The sequence below is a fragment of the Drosophila mojavensis genome, unplaced genomic scaffold (assembly GCF_018153725.1).
Source record: "Drosophila mojavensis isolate 15081-1352.22 unplaced genomic scaffold, ASM1815372v1 contig_80, whole genome shotgun sequence".
Classification (NCBI taxonomy): Eukaryota; Metazoa; Arthropoda; class Insecta; order Diptera; family Drosophilidae; genus Drosophila; species Drosophila mojavensis.
In genome coordinates this window covers 3,858,785-3,881,005 of record NW_025318906.1, presented here as the reverse complement: position 1 = coordinate 3,881,005, position 22,221 = coordinate 3,858,785, and the positions used below count along the sequence as shown (strand labels likewise).

The 22,221-nt window shown below is 45.5% G+C and overlaps 4 protein-coding genes across 6 annotated transcripts; 2 read left to right on the top strand and 2 right to left on the bottom strand.

Moving 5' to 3' along the window:
• Window positions 1–259: 259 nt before the first annotated feature.
• On the bottom strand, window positions 260–3,064 carry LOC6578625 (tyrosine-protein kinase transmembrane receptor Ror2). Its single transcript, XM_002004497.4, has 4 exons — window positions 2,415–3,064; window positions 2,069–2,348; window positions 1,764–2,006; window positions 260–1,699 (listed from the first exon to the last, which is right to left on the bottom strand). Exons 1-4 carry the CDS (start codon window positions 2,754–2,756, stop codon window positions 441–443), a joined length of 2,124 nt encoding a protein of 707 aa, XP_002004533.2. The 5' UTR covers window positions 2,757–3,064; the 3' UTR covers window positions 260–440.
• An 83-nt stretch (window positions 3,065–3,147) lies between these two features.
• LOC6578624 lies at window positions 3,148–4,607 on the bottom strand. 2 transcript variants are annotated; one of them, XM_015163255.3, is made up of 3 exons: window positions 4,407–4,607; window positions 4,126–4,212; window positions 3,148–3,338 (listed from the first exon to the last, which is right to left on the bottom strand). In XM_015163255.3, the coding sequence occupies exons 1-3, from the start codon at window positions 4,503–4,505 to the stop codon at window positions 3,234–3,236; spliced, it is 291 nt and encodes a 96-aa protein (XP_015018741.1). In that variant the 5' UTR covers window positions 4,506–4,607; the 3' UTR covers window positions 3,148–3,233. The 2 variants fall into 2 exon arrangements, with proteins under 2 accessions (XP_015018741.1, XP_002004532.1); XM_002004496.4 differs by lacking the exon at window positions 3,148–3,338 and adding an exon at window positions 3,434–3,539 and having other exon boundaries at window positions 4,407–4,600.
• Window positions 4,608–4,836: 229 nt separating this feature from the next.
• Window positions 4,837–10,340, top strand: LOC6578623 (tripeptidyl-peptidase 2). Its single transcript, XM_002004495.4, has 14 exons — window positions 4,837–5,103; window positions 5,159–5,278; window positions 5,340–5,676; window positions 5,733–6,038; window positions 6,111–6,354; window positions 6,665–7,219; window positions 7,289–7,410; window positions 7,471–7,627; window positions 7,696–7,901; window positions 7,963–8,126; window positions 8,187–8,298; window positions 8,364–9,359; window positions 9,427–9,757; window positions 9,815–10,340. The coding sequence occupies exons 1-14, from the start codon at window positions 5,050–5,052 to the stop codon at window positions 10,185–10,187; spliced, it is 4,077 nt and encodes a 1,358-aa protein (XP_002004531.2). The 5' UTR covers window positions 4,837–5,049; the 3' UTR covers window positions 10,188–10,340.
• Window positions 10,341–10,524: 184 nt separating this feature from the next.
• On the top strand, window positions 10,525–21,417 carry LOC6578622 (activated Cdc42 kinase-like). Of its 2 annotated transcripts, XM_002004494.4 has the most exons (8): window positions 10,526–10,626; window positions 11,656–11,725; window positions 12,060–12,465; window positions 12,550–13,635; window positions 13,702–14,423; window positions 14,488–14,722; window positions 19,086–20,582; window positions 20,644–21,417. In XM_002004494.4, the coding sequence occupies exons 1-8, from the start codon at window positions 10,623–10,625 to the stop codon at window positions 20,833–20,835; spliced, it is 4,212 nt and encodes a 1,403-aa protein (XP_002004530.2). In that variant the 5' UTR covers window positions 10,526–10,622; the 3' UTR covers window positions 20,836–21,417. The 2 variants fall into 2 exon arrangements, with proteins under 2 accessions (XP_032585473.1, XP_002004530.2); XM_032729582.2 differs by lacking the exons at window positions 19,086–20,582; window positions 20,644–21,417 and adding an exon at window positions 14,971–18,127 and having other exon boundaries at window positions 10,525–10,626.
• The last annotated feature ends 804 nt before the right edge of the window (window positions 21,418–22,221 follow it).

Below are 22,221 nucleotides of genomic sequence, written 5' to 3'. Positions count from 1 at the left end.
ATGGCTGACTTGTGATGCATTCGTTGTGGAAAAGTAAATATATCGTAATTGTTATAATAATAAGATATCATACTTAATGTAAATATGGAGTGCTTTGGATATCATGCAATAACTAGCAAATAAATTGGCATACGTGAAATCAACTGGAAACTTAGCAAGTTCTCGGAGGTGAAGCCGTCTAGGAAATATGCCAGAAGGTTTATACAAAAACAAATAACAATTCCAAAGACTTATATAAGCTAAGAGAAACTATTCTGTATAAGTCCGTATTTTGATTATATTATTGTTATGTTAAGTGTGTGTAGATGCTCCGGAAGACAAGCTGGAGAGCATTAAGTTTACGGATACGGATTCGTTGAAATGATGCCTTCAAACAATGACGGAATTTCGATTTCACTTTCGATTTGTTCTGCGCTGAATTAGCTGAGTCGCTTTCCAGCCTAGAGCATCGCCTTGCATTCGCTCTCTGCAATGCTGTGCTGAATGCAGTGATTGATCTCCGCGAAGCCGGGTCGTTCGCTTGGCTTGCTGTTCCAGCAACGGCGCATTAGAGCGTACACAGAGAGCGGCGTATTGTCCGGACAGCCCAGCACATTGCCCTCCTTGATGTACTTGATAACCTCGGCGTGTGTCAGCCCGAAGTAGGGCTGCAGCGCAAAGGAGAAGATCTCCCACAAGCAGATGCCAAAGGCCCACACATCCGACTCCAAGGAGAACTTATTATACAGTATACTCTCGATGGGCATCCAGCGTATGGGTATGACGTCGTTCTCGTCGCCCTTGTAATAGTCCTGCAGATAGATCTTGTGCGAGAGACCGAAGTCGGCTATCTTCACGGTCATCTGCTCGTTGATGAGGCAGTTGCGCGTGGCCAAGTCGCGATGCACGAACTTGCGTTCGGATAGGTAGAGCATGCCCGAGGCCACATCCGAGGCCATGTGGAGCAGCTGCAGCTCATCCAGGTGCTGGCGATTGTGCGGCTGGGCCTGATGTGTGGCATACGGTGAGCAGGCACGCAGAAATTCACTCAAGTCACCCGGCGACATGTACTCGAAGAGCAAACACATGGGCCGCCCCAAGGCGCAGACTCCCAACAGCTTCACAATGTTCGTGTGATCGAACTCGGCCAACAGGCAGGCCTCGCGCTCAAAGTCCGTTTGCATTTGATCGGTAGCATCGTCCTTCAGCATTTTGACAGCCACCAGCAGGTCATCATTGCCAGGCACAAGTCCCGGCGCCTTGGCCTGAAAGACGCGACCGAAAGCGCCCTGTCCCAAGGAGCGCACATAGACAATGTCTCCTCGCGGATATTCCAGCTTCTCTAGCCGTGCGTTCAGCTTCGTCTTCGGCTCCTGCTGCACCGCAGCCGTCGTCGTCAGCATCACACAGTTGACGCTGTGTATGGTTGCAGTGCTGCGTATGGTGCCACATTTGATGCTGTTGGGAGCAAAGCCTGTGGAGCCGAGGGTTTCGCGACTTGCCGACAAGTTGGTGCCGCACTCACCATGCACTGCCTGCGACTGGGGCTGCGTGTACTCCTTGTGCTTGGACAGCTTGTAGGCGAGCAGTATAATCAAGTGAAGTGCCACAATGCCAATGAAGCCAATGCCAGCCAGCAGGAATATCATCGAGGGCGTAAAGAACTCCTCCATCTTAATGGGCGTATTCAAGTCCTTGGCACTCGGATCCACATAGTCAGCTGGAAAAGCAATTCAACTTAGACTTAGCTACATTTAAGAGTAGAGGAATACAGGTAAACCTACGACAAAGTGGAATATCGCAATGCTGCCAGCGCACAGATTCATCTAGGGTGTAGCACCAGGGATAGGGCTCCTCTCCGCCCGCATTGCGGCAATAGTTCTCGCCGTCAGTCAGCTGCTGAAAGACTAGAGGAGGCTGGATATGCTTGTGCGGATACTGTGTGTCCCAGCGCTGGCAGGGTATGCCCGATTTGGTTACATTCATGCTGCCCAGATAGTAACGCCCATTGCCATTGCGGCAGTCATCTAGAAAGGAGACAAGGTTACTGGCTACTAGTTCAAAAGAGACTCTGGGTGTTTCCACTTACAGCTAACCTCCGACTCCTTGATCTCTGTTAGACCTATGTATGAGCAGCTGGGCCAGCGCATGCTGGCATCATAGTGAGGTAGGGCCGTACAGTTGGGCAGCCGAAAGTGAGCGCGACTCTTGAGATACATGTTGCGTTCCCGCTTCTCCTCAATAAGGACCCAATCATTGTAGCAGAACTGCAGATGAGTTGCCTGGCAATCCTCGAAGCAGAGCGGCGCCTTGATGGCTTTGCCATTCTCCACATGACAGCGCGGAAAGGCATAAGCACAAAGCATTTTCTGCAAAGAGAAGAGATGCCAATTTAGTCCCTTTTTAAGGGGAGTATATGCAGGGATGTAGCCTACCTCAGCTGCCTCACGGCACAGTCCGCTCAAGTCCATAATTAGCTCATCCCAGAGTGCTGTCGTGATCTGCTCATTGCGCCAGCCACCCGACGGATCCTCCAGGCTATACCACACTGGTCCGGTGATGAACTGCTTGCACACCTTGCCATTGTACGGCGCACAATAGCCCTTCTCCTCCCGCTCCCGCTCGTACTCGCTATTATGATGTCGCTGGTGGTGGCGTCTAGCCGGCTCCTCCATGTCGATGGCGTTTAAGGAATTACCACTCGCTTCGCATGTAAACAAAAACACGCAAAGCCCAACAAACACATACACAAAACTTTCAATATCCCTAACCACCATGGCTGCCCGGAGTGTGAGCGTGTGTGTACGTGTATTTGTGTCTCTGTATATGTAAATACTCTTAGAGGCAGCTTTTGTGTACACTTTGCGCTTTTGTTTGTTTCCACTTGGAAATTTCCCAATAACTTCAATCGCCCGCTTTTAGGCACCCGCTGAACACATTTGCACAAACATTTTCACAGAGATTTCTATTATTTGGAGCACTTTTTAAGATGCTGGCAAAACTTAAATAGTAAAAATTGCGAGGCGCATCGAGCTGTATACGCCGTACACTCGCCTCTGTCGACGCCTTTTTCCAGAATACTACCAAAAAGTTGGGTTGACAGCCCAATTGGGGGAAGCATCCCCATAGGGGTGGTTTTTATGCACAGGCAACAACAAGCACACAGGGTTGCTTCTCCCGTTCTGTTTATTCCAGTTGTTTACAAAGCTCAACTACAAAAATCATTATTTCAAATAAACAATAACTAAATTTAATTACTCTTGTTGTTTCTTCTTCTCTTTGCTATCCTGCTCTTTTTTCTTTTCTCTCTCTTTCTTCTCTTTTTCGTACTCGTCTTCTTCTTTAATCTCCTTCAGACCCTGTAAATGAATTCGAAAGCACCGAGCATAAACTCTAATGAGAACTAAAGAAATACTACTTAAATATATATTTTCAATTTTAACTCCAATTTTAATTCAGTTTCGATTTGTAATTTTATTCACTTTTTGCACTTAAGCTTAACAGAATTTCAACTAGGTTTACATTTACTTCCTATCCTCATCTGGTACAGCATTAAGACCCTGTAAGAGAATGAAACATATTCTCGAATTTTCAAAATATTGAAGCAGAATTTTTCACGATTATTTGGCAGTGCGTGCAACATAAGGACTAAATGTAGAAGCATTAGCTGTGATCGCCATACATCGCATATAACATAGGGAATTAAATAGGGAAATGTGAGTAATGATGATAACAATGATTAACGCGAAATCTATTAGGAATTACGTGCAACATAGGGATTAAATGGAGACGATTAGGTAGTAAATATATCTTTGCGAATATTACACAGAAAATAATGATATGTTATATTACAGGTATTAATTATTATATTGAGAATGCAAAAGTGAAAGATGAAAAAGCCAGAATAAATTATAGCTAAATTAAGTTTTGTCAAACAATTTGTGCAATAAGTGAATATGAACTTTAACAGAGATAGCTTAATTATGATTTTAAAATATGTAAAATAAATATAATATAGCATTATATGGTTATATTTACATGTTACAATCACAAATGAAACTCAATTAAGAAAACTGAATAGAAATGATCAGGTAGACTGATGATACTTGGCATGCATATGAAACTAATATTAGAGATATCACTTACATTCATTACGTAGGGATTGTTGGTCAGTCGGAAATCGCGCTGATACATAACACGGTCGAAGCGTTCGTCCATGTTGCGGCGATAGGCCTGCAATCAATAAAATAACAAATAAGACATAATTGGAAGTATATGTGTGTGAGTGTGTGTGCTTCAGTTACAACTTCAATGCATTTGATTGCTCTAAAAACGCGTCTCTAAATCATGTTTTATAAATTACGTTTAGTACACAGTCAACGACGAGTATTATATAAGAATTTTGTGTTATTCCAACAAACACTTACGTTGCCCAGTGTCAGCTTCTGCAGACCATACATTGCGTATATGGGCACGGAGAGTGCCACCGTAATGATTGCGGCGGATGGTAAGATTTCGAACCACATTTTGACTGTGACACCAAATTTATTGTGTTATTTTGCTATTAAAAAAAAACACGGCCAAGTGTCAGAGAAACAAACAGCTGTTATGTTTGAACGCCTATCGATGTATCGATAGACCCAACGAGCAATCAAACTAGTTTTTATATGACATTATAATCAGAATGCAACATACTTGTAAATATTATTAAATGTTGTCTAGCTAATAGAGATACGTTCTTTCGCTTTCAAAATGTTCGCTGATTAAATAAACGTTAAAGCCTAATAAAAAAAACTTGGGAGGCGTTGCGGCTCTAAGCAGCTGAACTGTGCAAGTATGGCAACGCCACAATCCACTTAAATATATACACACGTATGCAGAGAAGAAAGCAAATTACCGCAAAATCATTCTATTAAAGGTCCGACAAGGCAAGAACGCAGACAGCATTCATCGTTTCAACACCGCAAAGACACGAATATTATACTTGGTAATCGCATCGATCAAATCAATCAAAATACTGTGCTAGCTGCGTTAAAAAACGATAAGAACGATAATAATTTACTCGAGAACATGGCTAGTGACTTAAGCGGCATTGTCGAGTCATCATTTCCTACGGCAGCATTGGTAAGCATATATTCTATGAAGGCTATATACGAAATTGTGATTATTTTGATGGTAGGTGCCGAAGGCGGAGACGGGCGTGTTGAACTTTTTGCAGAAATACCCAGAATACGATGGCCGCGATGTGACAATCGCCATTTTCGATTCTGGTGTAGATCCCCGTGCAACGGGTCTTGAAGTAAGTAACTGTCAAGCACATCATATGGCATTTCCAGTTATTTAAATTACTTATTCAATAGACTCTGTGCGATGGCAAAACGGTGAAAGTAATTGAGCGCTTCGATTGCTCGGGTTGCGGCGATGTCGATATGAGCAAGAAATTGATACCGAATGAGAATGGCATTGTAAAGGGCTTGTCTGGTCGTTCGCTGAAGTTCACTCCCCAACTGCTTGCTCTCAACACAGACAAGGAGCGCGCAGTACGCGTGGGCTTAAAGAGCTTCAACGACTTGGTGCCGGCCAAAGTGCGCGACAATATTGTCGCCCAGGCGAAGTTTAAGAGCTGGGACAAGCCACACAAAACTGCTACGGCAAATGCCAACCGCAAAATTGTTGAATTTGAATCTCAAAATCCTGGTCAGTCAAAACTAATTAGAACTTTTAAGAAATCAAACTAATGATCTGTCCTGCAGGAGAAGCGTCCAAGCTGCCGTGGGACAAGAAGATAATCAAGGAGAACCTTGACTATGAATTGGAAATGCTCAACTCTTTTGAGAAGATGTACAGTGATGTTAGGGTCTCATATGACTGCGTTCTTATGCCAACTGAAAATGGCTGGCTGACCATCATCGATACCACAGAGGAGGGTGATCTGACAAAAGCATTGCACATTGGCGAATATTCCAGGACGCATGAGACGAAAAATGTGGATGATTTCCTCTCGATTTCTGTCAACGTACACGACGACGGCAATGTGCTGGAAGTTGTGGGCATGTGCTGTAAGCAGAAGTACCTTATTGACAAGTAGACAGTCAACTAAAGTTCCTTTTTTGTCAATTAATCAATTATAGCTCCTCATGGCACTCACGTTGCGTCTATTGCGAGTGGCAACCACAACTCGAGAGACATTGATGGAGTTGCACCCAATGCTAAAATTGTGTCGTTGACCATTGGCGACGGTCGCTTGGGTTCAATGGAAACCGGTACAGCGCTGGTTCGCGGCATAATGAAGGTGATGGAGCTCTGTCGCGAGGGTCGCCGCATCGATGTGATCAATATGAGCTATGGCGAGCACTCGAACTGGTCTAACTCCGGGTAAGCAATGGCTACCATGTAGCAGCTAGAGCATGAAAATTGTCATTTTTAGCGAGATTGATGAACTTGAGAAAAAGCGTAGAAGAATCAAGATAAAGTCACTGAGGTAAATCGATCTACATTCTCATGCCCAACTCCTATTCTATCCCACACCTTATTCATTCCACAAATGCGCGTCAGTGTTCACACTCGGTTAATCTCTTTCTCGATACAGTTCAACGATTGAATAACACCATTCATGTTCTTGTTTAGGCCTAGCTCTCTCTGAATATTCGCCATCTTTTAATTGCTATTCTCCACTTATTTGCAGTCGCATTGGTGAGCTGATGAACGAGGTGGTCAATAAGTACGGCGTTGTCTGGGTAGCCTCGGCGGGCAATCATGGACCGGCTCTCAGCACAGTTGGTACTCCTCCTGACATCAGTCAGCCGAGCCTGATAGGTGTGGGTGCCTACGTCTCGCCACAGATGATGGAGGCCGAGTATGCGATGCGTGAGAAGTTGCCTGGTAATGTTTACACCTGGACATCACGCGACCCTTGCATCGATGGCGGACAGGGCGTCACGGTGTGCGCACCAGGGGGCGCCATCACATCCGTGCCACAGTTCACCATGAGCAAATCGCAGCTGATGAACGGCACTAGCATGGCAGCACCTCATGTGGCCGGTGCAGTGGCCTTACTTATTTCCGGGCTAAAGCAACAGCAGATTGAGTATTCGCCGTATAGTATTAAGCGGGCGATAAGCGTCACGGCCAACAAGTTGTGCTATGTGGATCCCTACGCCCAAGGCCACGGTCTACTCAATGTGGAGAAGGCATTTGAGCATTTGGTTGAGCATCGGCAATCCAAGGACAACATGTTGCGGTAAATACTGTTTGCCTTGGGTATGGATACAAATAGTTGCTTCATCTTTTGTTTCTTCTCTTGTTGCAGCTTCTCTGTGCGCGTGGGCAACAACAATGCAAAGGGCATTCATCTTCGCGATGGCGTGCAGCGCAAGTTCATTGACTTCAATGTCAACATTGAGCCCGTCTATTTCAATGACAAGGAAGTGGGTAAGTTGAGCATTGAGACACTCATCTTAAGTACTTAATAAATGCTTGCTAACGTTTCAGATCCCAAGGAGAAATTTAATTTCAATGTGCGCCTCAGTCTTGTGCCCTCGCAGTCTTGGGTGCAGTGTGGCGCCTTCCTGGACCTTAGCTATGGAGTTCGCTCGATTGTTGTTCGAATTGATCCGACTGGCTTGCAGCCAGGTGTGCACAGTGCTGTGTGAGTACCTGCAGCTAAATATCAAGTATACTTTTGTGTATTAACCTAAACTATTTTAACAACTGCAGCGTCCGTGCCTATGATACGGCCAATGTGCAGAAGGGCCCATTGTTTGAGATACCAGTTACAGTGGTGCAGCCCCATGTATTGGAAGATACCCAAAGTACTCCCATATTTGAGCCGTTTTCAAATAGGGCTGATAAAAGCGTTGAGTTTCAACCCAATACAATTCAAAGGGACTTTATTCAAGTGCCAGACAAGTCCACCTGGGCAGGTGCATATATGCTTAATAATATTGCTAAAATCAGTTATAAATCTATCTCTCCTTTCTCAAGTGCTGCGCATGCGCCTAACTGATCCCAACCGTGGCAACGACGTTGGCAAGTTCTTCTTACACACGAATCAATTGTTACCAAATCAATCTTGTCGCAAGCTGGAAACAATGAAGATTATTGGTGTCAGTTCGGAATTTGATGCCACGGCTACCTTCCGTGTGAAGGTGAGAAGAAAATGAAGCAAAATTCTTAAAGAGTCTATTAACTAAAAAACAATCTTGCAGGCCAACAAAATACTGGAGCTGTGCATTGCCAAGTACTGGTCCAATCATGGCCAGAGTCATTTGAAATACAGTCTCGAGTTTCACGGCGTGACTGCACTCAATCCAAATGCATGTAAATATTACCTCAATACCATGTTTAACAATAGTATCGAAATTTGTTAACCATTCTTCTTTCAGATGTCATGCACGCTGGTCGTGGCATACACAAGTTGGAACTTGATGCACTGGTGTCCGAGGAGGTTCAACCATCGCTGCAGCTGAAGACTGCTGCGGTCGTGCTCAAACCAAGCGAGGCAAAGATCTCGCCATTGAGTGCCACACGTGATGTCATCCCAGAGGGCAGGCAGATCTATCAGAATATGCTCGTCTACAATCTGAACGTAAACAAGGCAGCGGATGTGGCGTTGTATGCACCGCTGTTTAACGATTTGCTTTACGAAGCGGAATTTGAGTCGCAGATGTGGATGCTGTTCGATGTTAACAAAACCCTGCTGGCCACCGGCGACGCGCACTCCCACACGTTCTTCACAAAGCTGGAAAAGGGAGAATATACTGTGCGACTGCAGGTGCGCCACGAGAAGCGTGAGCTGCTGGAGAAAATTTCAGAGGCCAACCTCATTGCGGTGTACAAGTTGGCCAATATGATCTCTCTAGATTTTTACGATAGCTACAACCAGGGCATTGTCGGTGGCCGTAAAATATCGTCCACAAAGGTGAGAGACACCAGCAAAGTCATCTACGTTGCACCCATTAGTCAGGAAAAGCTGAACAAGGCCAATTTACCGTCGCCGTGCGCCTGGTTAAGCGGCAATCTAATCCTCCCCAAGGATGAAGGCGGCCGTCGCGTTGACCTCCATTCGTTCACATACATACTCAATCCGGCTGAGAAGAAATCTTCCTCAAATGGCGCCGCCAATGGAGCTGCTGCCAGCAATGCCAATCCAGCAGCGGCAGCTGCTTCAACAAATGGAGTCAAGCCGAAGCCAGCTTCCACCATCCAGGAGGAAGCCAGCGCTGCAAATTCAGCTGGTGGCGATGGAGTCACAAGCCAAACTGATGGTCCCGCCAATGGTTGCAGTGGTACGCCCAGTTCGCCACAAAAGGGCAAAGCTGGCGCCGATGATTATGCTGAGAGCCTGCGAGATTTCCAATGCTCGCACATTGCCAAGTGTGGTAAGTTTGAGTGTCACTTTTTTAAGAGCATTATGGCATCCTACAATGCATTGTATGGTTTCTTTAGATCTGGAAAAGGCTGAGAAGATTTACAACGATGTTATTGCCGCACATCCCAAGCACTTGCCGGCCCATCTGCAGTTAATTCAAAACATCGAGTCGAGCGAATTGAAGAGCCTATTGCCGTTCGCATTTGTCGCTGCCCAACAGAACAGAAGCAAAGAGGGCGATAATGCCAATGCGGATAAGCCGAAGGAGGATTTGCAGAAGCAGCGGTCGGCCTTGGAGCGCATTGTCAAGCTGGCTGACATTGTAATCAATGAAACTGATGCCGATGCCCTGCTTTCTTACTATGGTATTAAGAACGACACCCGTTCAGATGCAGCTAAGATCAAGACGTAAGTCAATGAAAGAAAATCCCGAGCTTTCAATTAATATAAAATATCTTATTGTAGAAATATGGATAAGCAGAAGAATAATCTGATTGAAGCATTGGTCAAGAAGGGTATCGCCCTCGCCAAGGTCTATGTGCTCGATGATAATGTGAAGGATCATTTGGCTGAGTTGAATGACGTCTACACCGAGATTATCAAGTTTATCGACGCCAACGATAGCAAGGCAATCCAATTCTCCATTTGGCATGCTTTTGCGCACAATCACTATGGACGCATGTACAAGTACGTGACAAAGATGATTGAGGACAAACGCGTACGGGAACTCTACGATGAGATGGCTGCAATCAATTTTGCGATGGGATACGAGCATACAAAGCCCCTCATCGATCGCATGGCTATCAGCTACTTCCCGGGCAGCTTCCGTTTGTTCTAAGAAATGTTCGATGCAAGTTTTAAAGCAATTAGCTAAAGTATCTTATAGAATGCACATTTTTAATCTCCTCACTGTTTTATTTGTATTGCAAGCCGTGAGATAATCAAGCAAATATATAATGTAAATGAATTCCGTATACTTCCAATGTAAAAAGCAAATGTTTTTTTATCTGAAAAATTTAGCAAAATGGATTGCTTAATGTAAGCTAGTGGTTTATATTTTGATTTGAATGCGAGCGCACAGCTGTTTTCTGTAAAACTGTTAAATGTTTGTTTACATGTAAAACTCATAATGGCACAGAAAAGTGTGACCATAAACGCGGATTGTAAAAGTTAGTATTTTTCCATTATTACAAAGAGGCATTTTCTGCTAAAACTCTTAAGTTCACACTGTTGAAGATGCAGTACTCCCAAACAATGCACACGCAAAAATAAAATGGGTAAGATTGAGTTAAAAAGTGCAAATGTATATTAAAAACTTTGCTGATAGTGTAAACGAACCCTGAAGGGATAACAGGATAGTAAAAAGTGACTGTATATAACGAAAATGCAAGTGTTTTCTATGCAGGAAAAAACTGTGTCTGCTACGTAGTTGTAGCTTCCGTGCTTCCGTATGTATGTGAGTGCGGTGTAATTGTATGTGTACGCGTGTGTATTGACCGATCGATTTTATTTTGCAAATTCAAGGACAACTGGAAATCCTGCGGGATAGCTTGTCGGTTTAGTTGTAAAAGAAGTAAATGGTCGCCCGTAAAAGCAACATTTGCGACATATAAATGCGTCATCTTACAGAAACTGCATTAGCAATAGCAAACAGTCAAGCGGATGTGGACAGTTTCCATGGAATTTATTATCTCAATGAATGTCGAATGCCGCACTGATGACTCAAATTGCAAATCCAGAAGTTTTTAACCGACATTATCAGTCAATCTGTGTACACACAAAACACAAACAGATGTACATATGTACAAATATGTGTGTATATACATGTGTTGCGCGTTGCTTCCTTTACAAAGGCAAACAAAAACACGACAGAAAAAAAAGAGACAAATGCTGCGGGTTGAGGCCAGCGACAACAACGGCAATCAGAATTTTTGTGTCAGTGCTTGTGTATATATGTATATATATTTATATATGTGTGTGTGTATACGAGGTGGGACCGAAAGATAAAGATATTGAAATGAAAGAATACAAATATTTTAAGGCTGCCACATGAGGGCGCCGCTGTCATGAAAGTCAAACAAATGTGTTGGTGTCTTTGCTAGTGGGTGTAAAAGAAATCCATACCACCCACATGCACACGCACCACTCTATATAACGCACACACATGCATAGAAACAGAAACAGACAGAGTCAATATTATGGAGCGCAGCTGTTGTTGGTTTATCGGCTACATCGCATGCATACTTAAGTTAAATATGCATTTATAAAAACGTATTTATTTTTACATTTATATGTATCTTCTCCAGAGTGCCCACAAATTGATTTATATGAATTCCTCACCGAGTCCGAACTGCAGCAATACTACAATGCCATCAAGTGAGTTGTGTGACCCAAATAGATACCCTATGCTCCAGCAAGGTATGCTGATCACAAGCAAATGCGAGCAAAATTTAAATTTCCCCCATACCAGCTAAGAGAGTCATCAAGTGCAGTAGAGTTATTAGTATTTTTTAATACCTTTATTACCATAATTTAATACCAATACGCACAATATATGTATCGATATGAGTATTTTGACACCGTTGCGAGAAGCAGCAAGAGAACAAAAGAGCATTTGCGTGATCTGCATATTGAGCTGAGCTTTGACAAACACGTGACTCATTTAAAAACGCCGCTTGGTTATTTATTTGTTTCTTTTTTCTGCACACAGAAACGAACTAAAAATAACAAATGCAGCCCAATTTAAATATGCAGCGGATGAGGATTTACGTTTCATTGGCCTGTCGAGGCCGGAAATACGAAGACTGCGCAAGTTCTATGAAAAGCATTTCCCCCACAGCTACCTCAGCAAAATCAAGCGCCTGCTACAAGCGCCCGCCACAATTGTGAAGCGCGAAGATGGGGCTGGGGCTGGTGGGCAGGCAACAAATGAGAACGGCGCCGCTGCAGGGACGACCAACACAGCGACCCGCAATGGCGGTAGCAGCTCGCCGGGCAGCAAGGCACCCAACAATAAGCACATCATACCGGCTGATTCGATTAGCGTTAATAAGCAGCTGGGCATTGGGGAGTTTGGCATTGTGCAGCAGGGCGTTTGGACGAATGGCAGCGAGCGGGTGAGTACGATATCTGAGCCCCCTCCCTCTCAAGGGCTTCCGGCTGAATTGAGTAATTAATTTTGTCTGCTGATTGCTGCACAGATTCAAGTGGCCATCAAGTGCTTGTGCCGCGAGCGCATGCAATCGAATCCCATGGAGTTTCTCAAGGAGGCAGCCATAATGCATTCAATTGAGCACGAGAACATTGTGCGCTTGTATGGAGTGGTGCTGGCCACGGATTCCCTGATGCTCGTCACAGAGCTGGCCCATCTACGTTCCTTACTCGAGTGCCTTAAGGATTCCGGTTTGCGCGTCAGCTTTCTCACAATACCCACGCTCTGTGAGTTTGCGCTGCAGATCTGTAATGGTATGCGCTATCTGGAGCAAAAGCGACTGATACATAGAGATTTGGCTGCCCGGAATATATTGGTCTTCAGCAAGGACAAGGTGAAGATCTCAGACTTTGGGCTATCGCGGGCCCTGGGTGTGGGCAAGGACTACTACAAGACAAACTTCAATGTGAATCTCAAGCTGCCGATTGCCTGGTGTGCACCAGAATGCATCAATTACTTGCGCTTCACCAACGCCTCCGATGTTTGGGCCTATGGCGTTTGCCTTTGGGAGATGTTCTCATATGGCTTCCAGCCATGGGCGGCACTGACTGGTTTACAGATACTGGAAGCAATAGATTCGCCCAATTTTCAGCGCCTGGAGCAGCCTGACTGCTGTCCACGCGAGTATTACACTTTGATGATGAAGTGCTGGCAGGACGATGCCCTAAAGCGGCCAAAGTTTAGCGAAATCTACGAGCAACTGCCTGACATGAAGCCTGAACAACTGAAGGCCGTTGTCAACTGTGTGGAGCCGAAGAAGGATCATTTGTTGTATCGCCAGGGCGATATCATAACTGTGCTTGATCGTAACACTGGCACGCCCTTCTGGAAAGGCGTTTTGAGCACCGGCAAGACAGGTTTCTTTAATCCCTCGAATACTGTCGCCTTTTTGGAGGGCTTGCCCTGCTCTTCCAATCGCGACTCCTTTAGTCGTGTCGGCGACCATCGCATTAGCAAGCGTAAATTGCGTACGGAAATGATTTCGAAACCGCAGAATGATTTTAAGCACACCGGGCATGTTGGCATTGATGGCGCCACTTTTGGTGACATTGCCTTCCTCGGCAGCTCTCAAAATGTAAGCCCAATCCAATTGTGATTCCTTTGGCTATATATGCTCACTTGTTTCTATTTCTACCTACAGTACAATCATGTGCCCAAACAGATTGTGACGCCGTACAAGCCGTCGGAGGACATTGAACAGACACCACTGCTACTGCCTCCGACGCCCACCAGCCCCGACTCGCTGCAAACGGCCAGCGGATATTTCCCAGAGGGCGCCGGCACCTCCATGAATCCCACGTTTATTCCCTCCACGGAGCACACGCCCAAACTGATACCTAGCAATGGACATAGCTCATTTGACTTTGCTGGCTCCACAAATCCCTTTGCCTCACACACTTTGGATGAGGAGCAGCTTGCTTATGCGCTGCAAAACAATAATTACGGGGCCGATGGCAAGAGCATCCACTCGGAACCCAATTGGCGGGCCAGTTCACGCAATACGACTGACGATCCACACGAATATCACGAAATATCCGACGATGAGATCGCTGGCGACAAGCTGGACTTTGGTCCCTCGCTGTTGGATGAGATCAACTCGATGTTTGGCTCAATCAGCGGCGCCTCTGGCAGCCAGCCAAAGTCGCCCGACTTTGATCATGTGAACACAAAGAACGAATTCGCTGAGATGTCTGCAAAGCTTAACCACAAAAGTGGCGACAGCAATGGCAATAAGCATGGTCATGGATTGCTGCCCACGTTGTCCAAGAAGAAGGCATCCACGGGCACTGTAAAGCCCATTTCGGTCAAGGATGAGAAAATATTGAACCATGCCATTGAAATAGCCAATGAGATTAGTGCCAGGTGCGATATACCTAACTTATATTTATCATACAGATGGACTCATTTTTGTTTTTCTCTTGCGCAGATCTATGATTGATTTGGTCTCTGATCATACGCTAGCCACGCACAGTCCGAAGCGCAAATTTAGTTTTCGTTTTCCGCATTTGAGTAGCGGCAGTGGCAGCGGCGGGGACAAGTCAGGTGGGGCTTTGGGTGGTGCTGCAGGCAGCTCTGCACATACGCCCACCCATGGAAATGCCTCGCCGTTCTCCAAGAAGAAAAACTTCACGGAGGAGCTGCAGAGCATACCCGATATTCAGGTGAGATTTAATAGCATAAAGGATAAAAGGCAGAGTCTTGCGTTAAGTTTATGTAGAGCTAGTCTGGATATTGATGTGATTATGTTATGTTTGCTAATCTGGAGGTCTCTTTCTTGTCTACACTCTGCTCTCTCTTTCTTCATCATTCGCGTCGGCGCGCCCCGTTCATTCCCTTTGCTTTGTTTTGGTTGTCCAATTTGTTCGTTTTTCTTTGCCTTTCGTTCGTTTTCCCCTCACACATCAAGCAGCGCTTTCGTTCGCTAAGCGAGATCAAGAACAGCTCCGACCTGCGCATACCCATCTTTGACAAGGAGAGCTCTGACTTTCTCTTTGAGAAATCTCGCGAGATACTCAGCCGCCCGCTGAACCGAGACCTGAACAGCGAGGAGTCCAGAGAGCGCGAGCCCAAGAGCATCAATGATAATATTATGGACATTGAGAATACTTTAAAGGCGCTCAATCTGGATTTTATGCACACTTACACGGAGCTGGACAAGAGCGACTCGAACGACACCATTTTGAATGATCAGCTGCCGCAGCTGGTGGGCTCCCTTGATGATGGCATCAGCAGTGCCACGGGCAGCCTGAAGTCCGCTGTCTACAGCTACAGCAACGGGGTGCAAACGATGTTTGATTTCAATGCAGCCACCAGCCATCTGGACAAGCATCTGCAGTACATGCACAATCAGGCGCAGCTGCACAGCCAGCAGCCGGAGCAGCAAAAGCTGATCGAGGACAAGCGCAGCAGCACCCCAGACACGGGCTTCGCGTCGCGGGATACGAACATCTCGTTGTCGCGCCGCAGCAGCCAGAAGAGCAGCTACAGCCCGCAGGAGAGCTACTTTCCCATGAAGAGCGACGCCCTGTACAGTGCACCGCCCATTGTCATGAGCAGTGGCTACGAGCGCTTTGGCAATGGCCACACTAAGCAGATGCTGGCCAGCGCCTCGCCCGTCAAGTCTTGCCTGAATGCCAGCAGCAGCTCGGTGTATGCGGGGGCTGCGAAGAGTCATCGCCAGCGTTCCACTTCCTTTAACGAGAGCTTCCAGCCCATTTCGCCGGTGCTGTCGGACGCCAAGCATCGGCAGTTCAGACAGGAGTCACTGCATCAGCAGCAGCAGCTCGCGCATCACCTGTCACAGCAGCAGCAGCAGCTGCAACTGCAACTGCAACAGCAACATCAGCAGGTGTCACTGCCCAGACGCTCTGCCTCCTATAAGCCGCGTTCGATACGCGCGCGCACCTTGCGCCGCCTCAGCTACAATCCAATGACGCTCGACTCCAGCAGCTCGTCCAGCGGCGACGAGGAGCCAACGAAGCCAAGCTTGGCGCGCTCCGAGTGTGATATACGCGCACGCGTAGCTGGCAGCTCCAGCAGTTCTTTGTATCGTCGGCGTCGGGCGGGTTTGAATCGGCAGGTGCAGTCCGCCTGCCAGGATGAGCGAGAGACCATCATATCGCCACGCCAGCTGTATGGCTCCAACTCCAGCATCAAGTCAGCGCCGCACTACAACCTGGGCGGCAACCGACGCAGCTTCCATCGGCCGGGCACTGGCTACGAGCAGTTCCACTATGACGAGCGCATCTACGACTTTGGTGGACGCGGACCGGGCAACAATTACACCACGCAAATGGCACAGCATACGCTGCTGACAGCCACCCAATCGCAGAAGCTCAGTTCCGGCTCGGGCTCCTCCTCGGCGGCCTCGTCTGCCGTGGCCACCTATCGCACTGCCACGTCTGCATCTGCCGTGCAGCCGCGCCCCATGAGCGGGGTGACGCTGCACGAGTTCGACATTAGTCGGCTCACGGGCAAGAGTCCCACGTCGACCAATTATGTGGGAAGTTCGCCGGACGAGCTAAAGCAACAGCGGGAGAACCAGGTGCAGAGCCTGACGCAGCTGCCAGTGAAGCCGCAGCGACCCACGGAGTTCCATTGGCCCGAGAAGATCCATGCCTCGGCGGTGCAGCAGCATGAGATGCATTGGCGCCAGCTCAAGCAGCAGCAACTACAGCCTCAGCAGTTGCCGCTGGTGACAACGGCGCGTGACTCGAGTGACAGCAGCTCCTCGTCCAGCACGGAGAGCGGAGATGAGTTTCAATTCCGGCGGGAATTCGTTGCGCCACGGATTCCGCCAAGTCCGGCTCCATAACTAAGGAAAATGCTGAAATATGTTCTCAATTTACTATTCGGGCATGTGCTGTCGGATTAGGGCGTCGCCACGCCCCCACACTCTGAGTGTGTCTGTGTGTGCTGAAGTGTGTGTTGTAGTGTGGTGTGTGTCGCAAGGTGTGTGCGTGTGGGTGGGTGGGTGGTTTGTGTCGGAAGAGTAAATTGTAGAAATATTTACAGCGAATATTTATTAGTGTTTACATAACCTATATATATATTATATCGATATATGTATATATATATTTTGGATTTGAATATTTGAGAGCGTGCCTTATTCGGAAACACGGAAGACCTCTCAGAACGGATGATAATAATAAACGTAATTTGCCGTTACAGTTACAGTTACAGTTAGACAGATGCAGACGCATTTTACAGTTACAGATTCAGATACATTTCAATTCAATTGAGATCTAAAGCATAAGCAATACGCAAGTCAAGTTCAGGGGGAAGTCCCTGCCGCCCCATTCCGAAGTAATTCAACTAAAACAGCTCAATAATAACTAAAGCAATATTAACTCGTTGCAATATATATATTAATACAAAGGATAACGATTAAAGAATATTAGAAAATCAGAGAGAAAGCTTCGACTGCTCGAAGTTGCAATAGCCTTGCAAGCATTTGATAAATATTTAATGTAGAAAAGATTGTTAACTGATTCCGAAAGTGTTATTTTAGTAGTCCGATAAGGTATAGACTTGCAAGGATAAACAATTATAAATTTGGAAATTGTAAAAAAAAAAAACAAAGACTCGATTACAATTTAGCATTAAAACTCAACTCAACTCAACAGAAGGCTTCCAGGTAAAGGCTACTCAGCTCCATTCAGACGAAATTGTGCTTGAACGAGGCGCTGGCAACAAATAGATATAGAAATCGAATACAAACACAATTTCCTACAGATCTCAGATATCACTATTAATTATCATCCACAAAACAGAGCTTGGTTGTCAGAATCGTTGCAAGCAGAAGAGGAAAATGACGAGAACTTAGGAAAAATTGAATGAGAGAGAAAGTGGATCAGTATTAGCATTTCATCATACACGGGACACTGAGCAAACACCTCACATATCTAAATGACAGGGTATAAAAATGAACAACAAAAACACACGGCAACAACAGCAACTACAACAGTCATCAAACACACACACACACACAGACGCAAACTCAACCGTTGACAATCCTTCATTAAGAACAACATTCCCAAAAAAAAAAAAAAAAATTTAAAAAAATTTCTACCATAAAAAAAAGAAAACTAAATTTATATTGTCCGATAAAAAACGAAAAAAAAAAACTCGTACATATGCGAATGTGTATTATGTGCCATATCCTTACGCTTGCATTTTTACTATACTATACTATATTATAATTGATATACATACATGCATACCTACTATATATGAAATTCGCGAATACCCTGCGAGAGAGAAAGAGGGGTATATCTGCTACTTTCGCATAATCAGAGATATTCAAACAAAACAATTTTTTTAATATGTTAGAGCTCTACCACGAGCAGTACGAACTTGAATAATGTATTCGAATTAAACGATTGTCGCATTCTGTGCATTTATTGATAAAGAATAACCGAAATACGAAGCAGAAGAGGAAAAACAAACAATTACTTATATACAAAGTTTATATACATACTTACATATATAATTACAAATTCATATATATATATATATATATATTATATATTCATATCTAAAAGAAGATCTAAATTATATTAAACTACCAAAAAATGATATTCTAAAGCATGCGTTCGAAGCGTTTCAAAGCCCAAATGAAAAAACCTAAACCTAAACTTAAACTTAAACTAAAATCTAAAATCTAATAAGAAAACTTTTTCCAAGTATTATATATACATATTTAAAAAGAAAACAAAATTCAAGAAGAGAGAAAAACAAAATTATTTAAAGTTTGCATTCTAAGAACCAAACAGAAATCCAATTGGTAATCAAAAAAAGTTGTGTATATTTAAAGGGATTTAATAAAGCAAAAGACAAAATGAATTTCTGCATAGATCTCTGGAAATACCCGATTAATATTTATGTATAAATTATATATTTAAATTTGTTTCGTTTAGAATTTGCATTAAGCTCTTTTGTGTTCTTTATTGGTTTTTATTTTTATTTATTTTTTAAACAAATTTCTTTTCTTTTCTCCTCTGTTCCCCGTTTGACTCTTCACAGTCGCTCATTGGCGAGGAGGGCCGCGAGGCGTACAACAGCCTGATCGAGCGCAAGGGCATGCTGGACATTGGCTCCAGTCCGGCTGCCACGCTGCTGCGTCACATGGACACAGATGAGTTCGAGCTGATGAATTCCAAGACGCTGCCACGTCGCCTGGGCAGCCAGCTGAGTTATCCAGGTACTGCGGCAGCTGCAGCTGCTTCTCCAGCTGCCCCTGCCGCGGAGCCTTCGAGTGCGGCTGCGGACTGCGCACGTCCTTTGCAGCGCTTGCAGCCACCGCGACCTATGACCCTGCCAACGCGAGGTGCGGCGCAGCGAGTGCGTCGTGCCGAGCAGGCGAACGTCGTGGAGCGGCAGAGCGATGAGAATCGCAATGAGCCGTGCGAGAGTCCCAGCTATATGACACACCCCAGCTACAAGTTTCCGGAGCCTCAGGAGACGAATGTATTGCCGTTGCCATCGCGCGAGGGCAAGAAGCAGGTGAAGACCAGCGCCAAGCGACACGTGCGCAAGTATCCGCTCATCATCCCAGCGAATGGCGTGCAGCGCACGCTCAGCAAGGTGGCGGACTTTGGCGATGCATCGCCACAGCCGCAGCAACAGACGCTTCAGCAGCAACAGCAGCACCAGCAGCAGACTCGCTCCATTGAGGTGGTGGCTGCGGTGCGCTCGAGCAGCGTCCGTCGCCGACCCGATGCCCGGGAGTACGAGAATATGCCAGCCATAGCAGGCGAAGCATCTGCGGCCCATACCTACCAGAATCTCGATAAGCTGGAGAAACAGGCGCCTGCCGACGCGGCTGGGCTGACGGACAGCGCCTCGCTGCAGTTCGAGTCCATATTGGAGGGAGACATGAGCAAGGAGGGCATGGTGTTGCAGTCGCCGGACGTGACCGATGGCTTCTACAACTTCTCCATACAGAAGGAGCACTACAACAAGAGCAAAGATGTCGGCTTCGAGCCCGCCCAAGCCACGGGACTTTATGTGAACGACGATGAGCTGCGCAACCTGGACAAACCGCTGGCAACCAGCAACAGCTCCTCCAACTTGGACTCGGCAGCAGTGCCGCAGGAGATGGCACCAACTGCAGCCTCAGCAGCAGCCGCTGTAGCCGCGGCAGCAGCAGCAGCGGCTTCTTCAACAACAGCAGCGACAGCAGCTGAGGAGCCTTTGGAGAGCATAAGCACGCGGCGTTTCGCTAGTGCCGACAATGAGCTCGCGGGAAATGCACTCTTTAAAAAGGTGCGGGCTTCCGTCAACCAGGCAATGAATCGCAACTCCATCAATGGCAACGAAGTGGCGAGCAACAACTCAACGCCCGCATTGAAGCCACAAACGGAGGCGGAATACTTTGCAGCTACTGCGGCACGTTTGGCCGACTCGAATTCCGTGAGCTGTGAGGATTTGCTGGAGTTCTCCGACAAGAAGCCACGTGGCTGTGAGCGAGGCGTCGACTCAGATGAAGTACGCATCATGGTCAAAGTACTGGGCAAAGACGTAAGTTCAATGCAATATTTATTAGTAATTTCCCCAACTAATGCTTATATATTTCACACAGAGCACACCCACACGCTGCCTAGCCGCCCTGGAGTTCATCAATTGGGATGTTCACAAATCCATTAAATTGATTAAGCTGCAGAATATACTTGCTGAGGCGAATCTTAGTCTATCCGCTGCATTCGAGGCACTACAGCAGCAGGAATGGGATTTGCACACAACAGCCGTGAAGCTGAAGGGAGTTAAGCTCTGAAGAATGCGCAAATTGATACATAGACCTCCTATATAAACATATATATGATATATACCATGTGCCTGTTGGGAACAACATCATTTGTGGCCTTCTTGTCTATGTTTATAACTTTCACCATTTCAAGTTCACTTTCCTCTATTATTTAATACTATAGTATGTAGGACATCCTTAACTCAAACTCAATCACTGCTCAAAATATGTTTCTATTGTATTTCATACTCCTTTCCTACTGTATGAACGTATCTCAGCATGTACTTATCTAATAATGCAATGTATCTAGTTCTTAATTGTACTATGTTAATCCCTATAGCCAGCTTTTCAATCAACACAGATCAAAAAGGATCAATTAGCACTATCTGGATACATCCAACAATAATCGCATGTCTGGCCAGGATACAAAGGATAGCCGGAACTGGGCTGCAGCATACTCATCACATTTATGCAACAGATGAGGCAACAGCTAAAGGCACCAGTACGGCTGCAGCCGCAACGCCAGTTAGCGCTAAGAAAATAAGCATATAGTGCCTAAAAATGTATGAAATAAGCTCAAAATAAACGAAAAATACTTTAAAATTTCAAAAATAACGTGTGTTTATTTCATGGCGGGTAAAATAAAAGTTCAAATGCTCTTTTGAACTCAACGGTCCATTTCGCCCCTGGAGGGTATGCAACGAATATTTTTGTTCGCTTAAACTTGGTTGCTTGCTGTAGATTTCTGTTCGCCTGGTATTTCAGCTGAATTTTCGTTGAAATTTCAAAAGGGTTGCCCTTTAGAGTATGCAACGAATTTTGGTTTTTGGGTAACAAACATTTAAGTTTTTTATCTATAACTCGGTCAAATCCTGGCGCAGGATGAAAAAACTTGGCGCGTTAGGATCATGAAAAGCCCTACTATGAAGCGCCATCAAAACATTATGGGGTCATCTAAGGATCAAGGACTTCTCTATTCAGCTGGCTCTTGCGGCCTAGAAAACTGGCCAAAATTCACAAAATACGTAATAATTCCATAACTACCAGGACGATTTTGATGCCACTTAGTCAGTTGTTAGCCCAAGTGACCCCAAGGAGTTTGGCATCTTAATCGTCGGCATACCCAAGGATACGGCCGAGCTATGCTTATTTTTCATTGAAAAAAGGATAGTTATTATCTTAGCTTCCTGAAGGACTTTTATCCATATTGTTGTCAATTCATAATCTGAGCCGTAAGGACACCATATGGTTGAAAGGACATCCCAAAAGTCCTTCAAATGGCCAAATTACATTCCATTTTTGACATTTTTGTCACTTTTTTGACTATACCCCTTGAAAAATTTATAGACAAAACTTTTGGATGAATTTGGTAATTCCTTGATGCCAATCGATAATTCCAATCTCCATGAGTTGGAA

What these genes read in the sequence shown, in the direction of transcription:
- LOC6578625 (XM_002004497.4), bottom strand. Translation starts at nt 2,756, where the DNA reads ATGGTGGTTAGGGATATTGAAAGTTTTGTGTATGTGTTTGTTGGGCTT. An exon ending in CAAGGAGTCGGAGGTTAGCT is followed by an intron (nt 2,007 to 2,068) that starts GTAAGTGGAAAC and finishes TCTCCTTTCTAG; the next exon opens with ATGACTGCCGCAATGGCAAT. An exon ending in TTGCGATATTCCACTTTGTC is followed by an intron (nt 1,700 to 1,763) that starts GTAGGTTTACCT and finishes TTGCTTTTCCAG; the next exon opens with CTGACTATGTGGATCCGAGT.
- LOC6578624 (XM_015163255.3), bottom strand. Translation starts at nt 4,505, where the DNA reads ATGTGGTTCGAAATCTTACCATCCGCCGCAATCATTACGGTGGCACTC. An exon ending in AGAAGCTGACACTGGGCAAC is followed by an intron (nt 4,213 to 4,406) that starts GTAAGTGTTTGT and finishes TATTGATTGCAG; the next exon opens with GCCTATCGCCGCAACATGGA. An exon ending in ACAATCCCTACGTAATGAAT is followed by an intron (nt 3,339 to 4,125) that starts GTAAGTGATATC and finishes ATTCATTTACAG; the next exon opens with GGTCTGAAGGAGATTAAAGA.
- LOC6578623 (XM_002004495.4), top strand. Translation starts at nt 5,050, where the DNA reads ATGGCTAGTGACTTAAGCGGCATTGTCGAGTCATCATTTCCTACGGCA. An exon ending in TCCAAGGACAACATGTTGCG is followed by an intron (nt 7,220 to 7,288) that starts GTAAATACTGTT and finishes CTCTTGTTGCAG; the next exon opens with CTTCTCTGTGCGCGTGGGCA. An exon ending in CGGCTACCTTCCGTGTGAAG is followed by an intron (nt 8,127 to 8,186) that starts GTGAGAAGAAAA and finishes ACAATCTTGCAG; the next exon opens with GCCAACAAAATACTGGAGCT.
- LOC6578622 (XM_032729582.2), top strand. An exon ending in GCCAATGAGATTAGTGCCAG is followed by an intron (nt 14,424 to 14,487) that starts GTGCGATATACC and finishes TCTCTTGCGCAG; the next exon opens with ATCTATGATTGATTTGGTCT. An exon ending in AGAGCATACCCGATATTCAG is followed by an intron (nt 14,723 to 14,970) that starts GTGAGATTTAAT and finishes CACATCAAGCAG; the next exon opens with CGCTTTCGTTCGCTAAGCGA.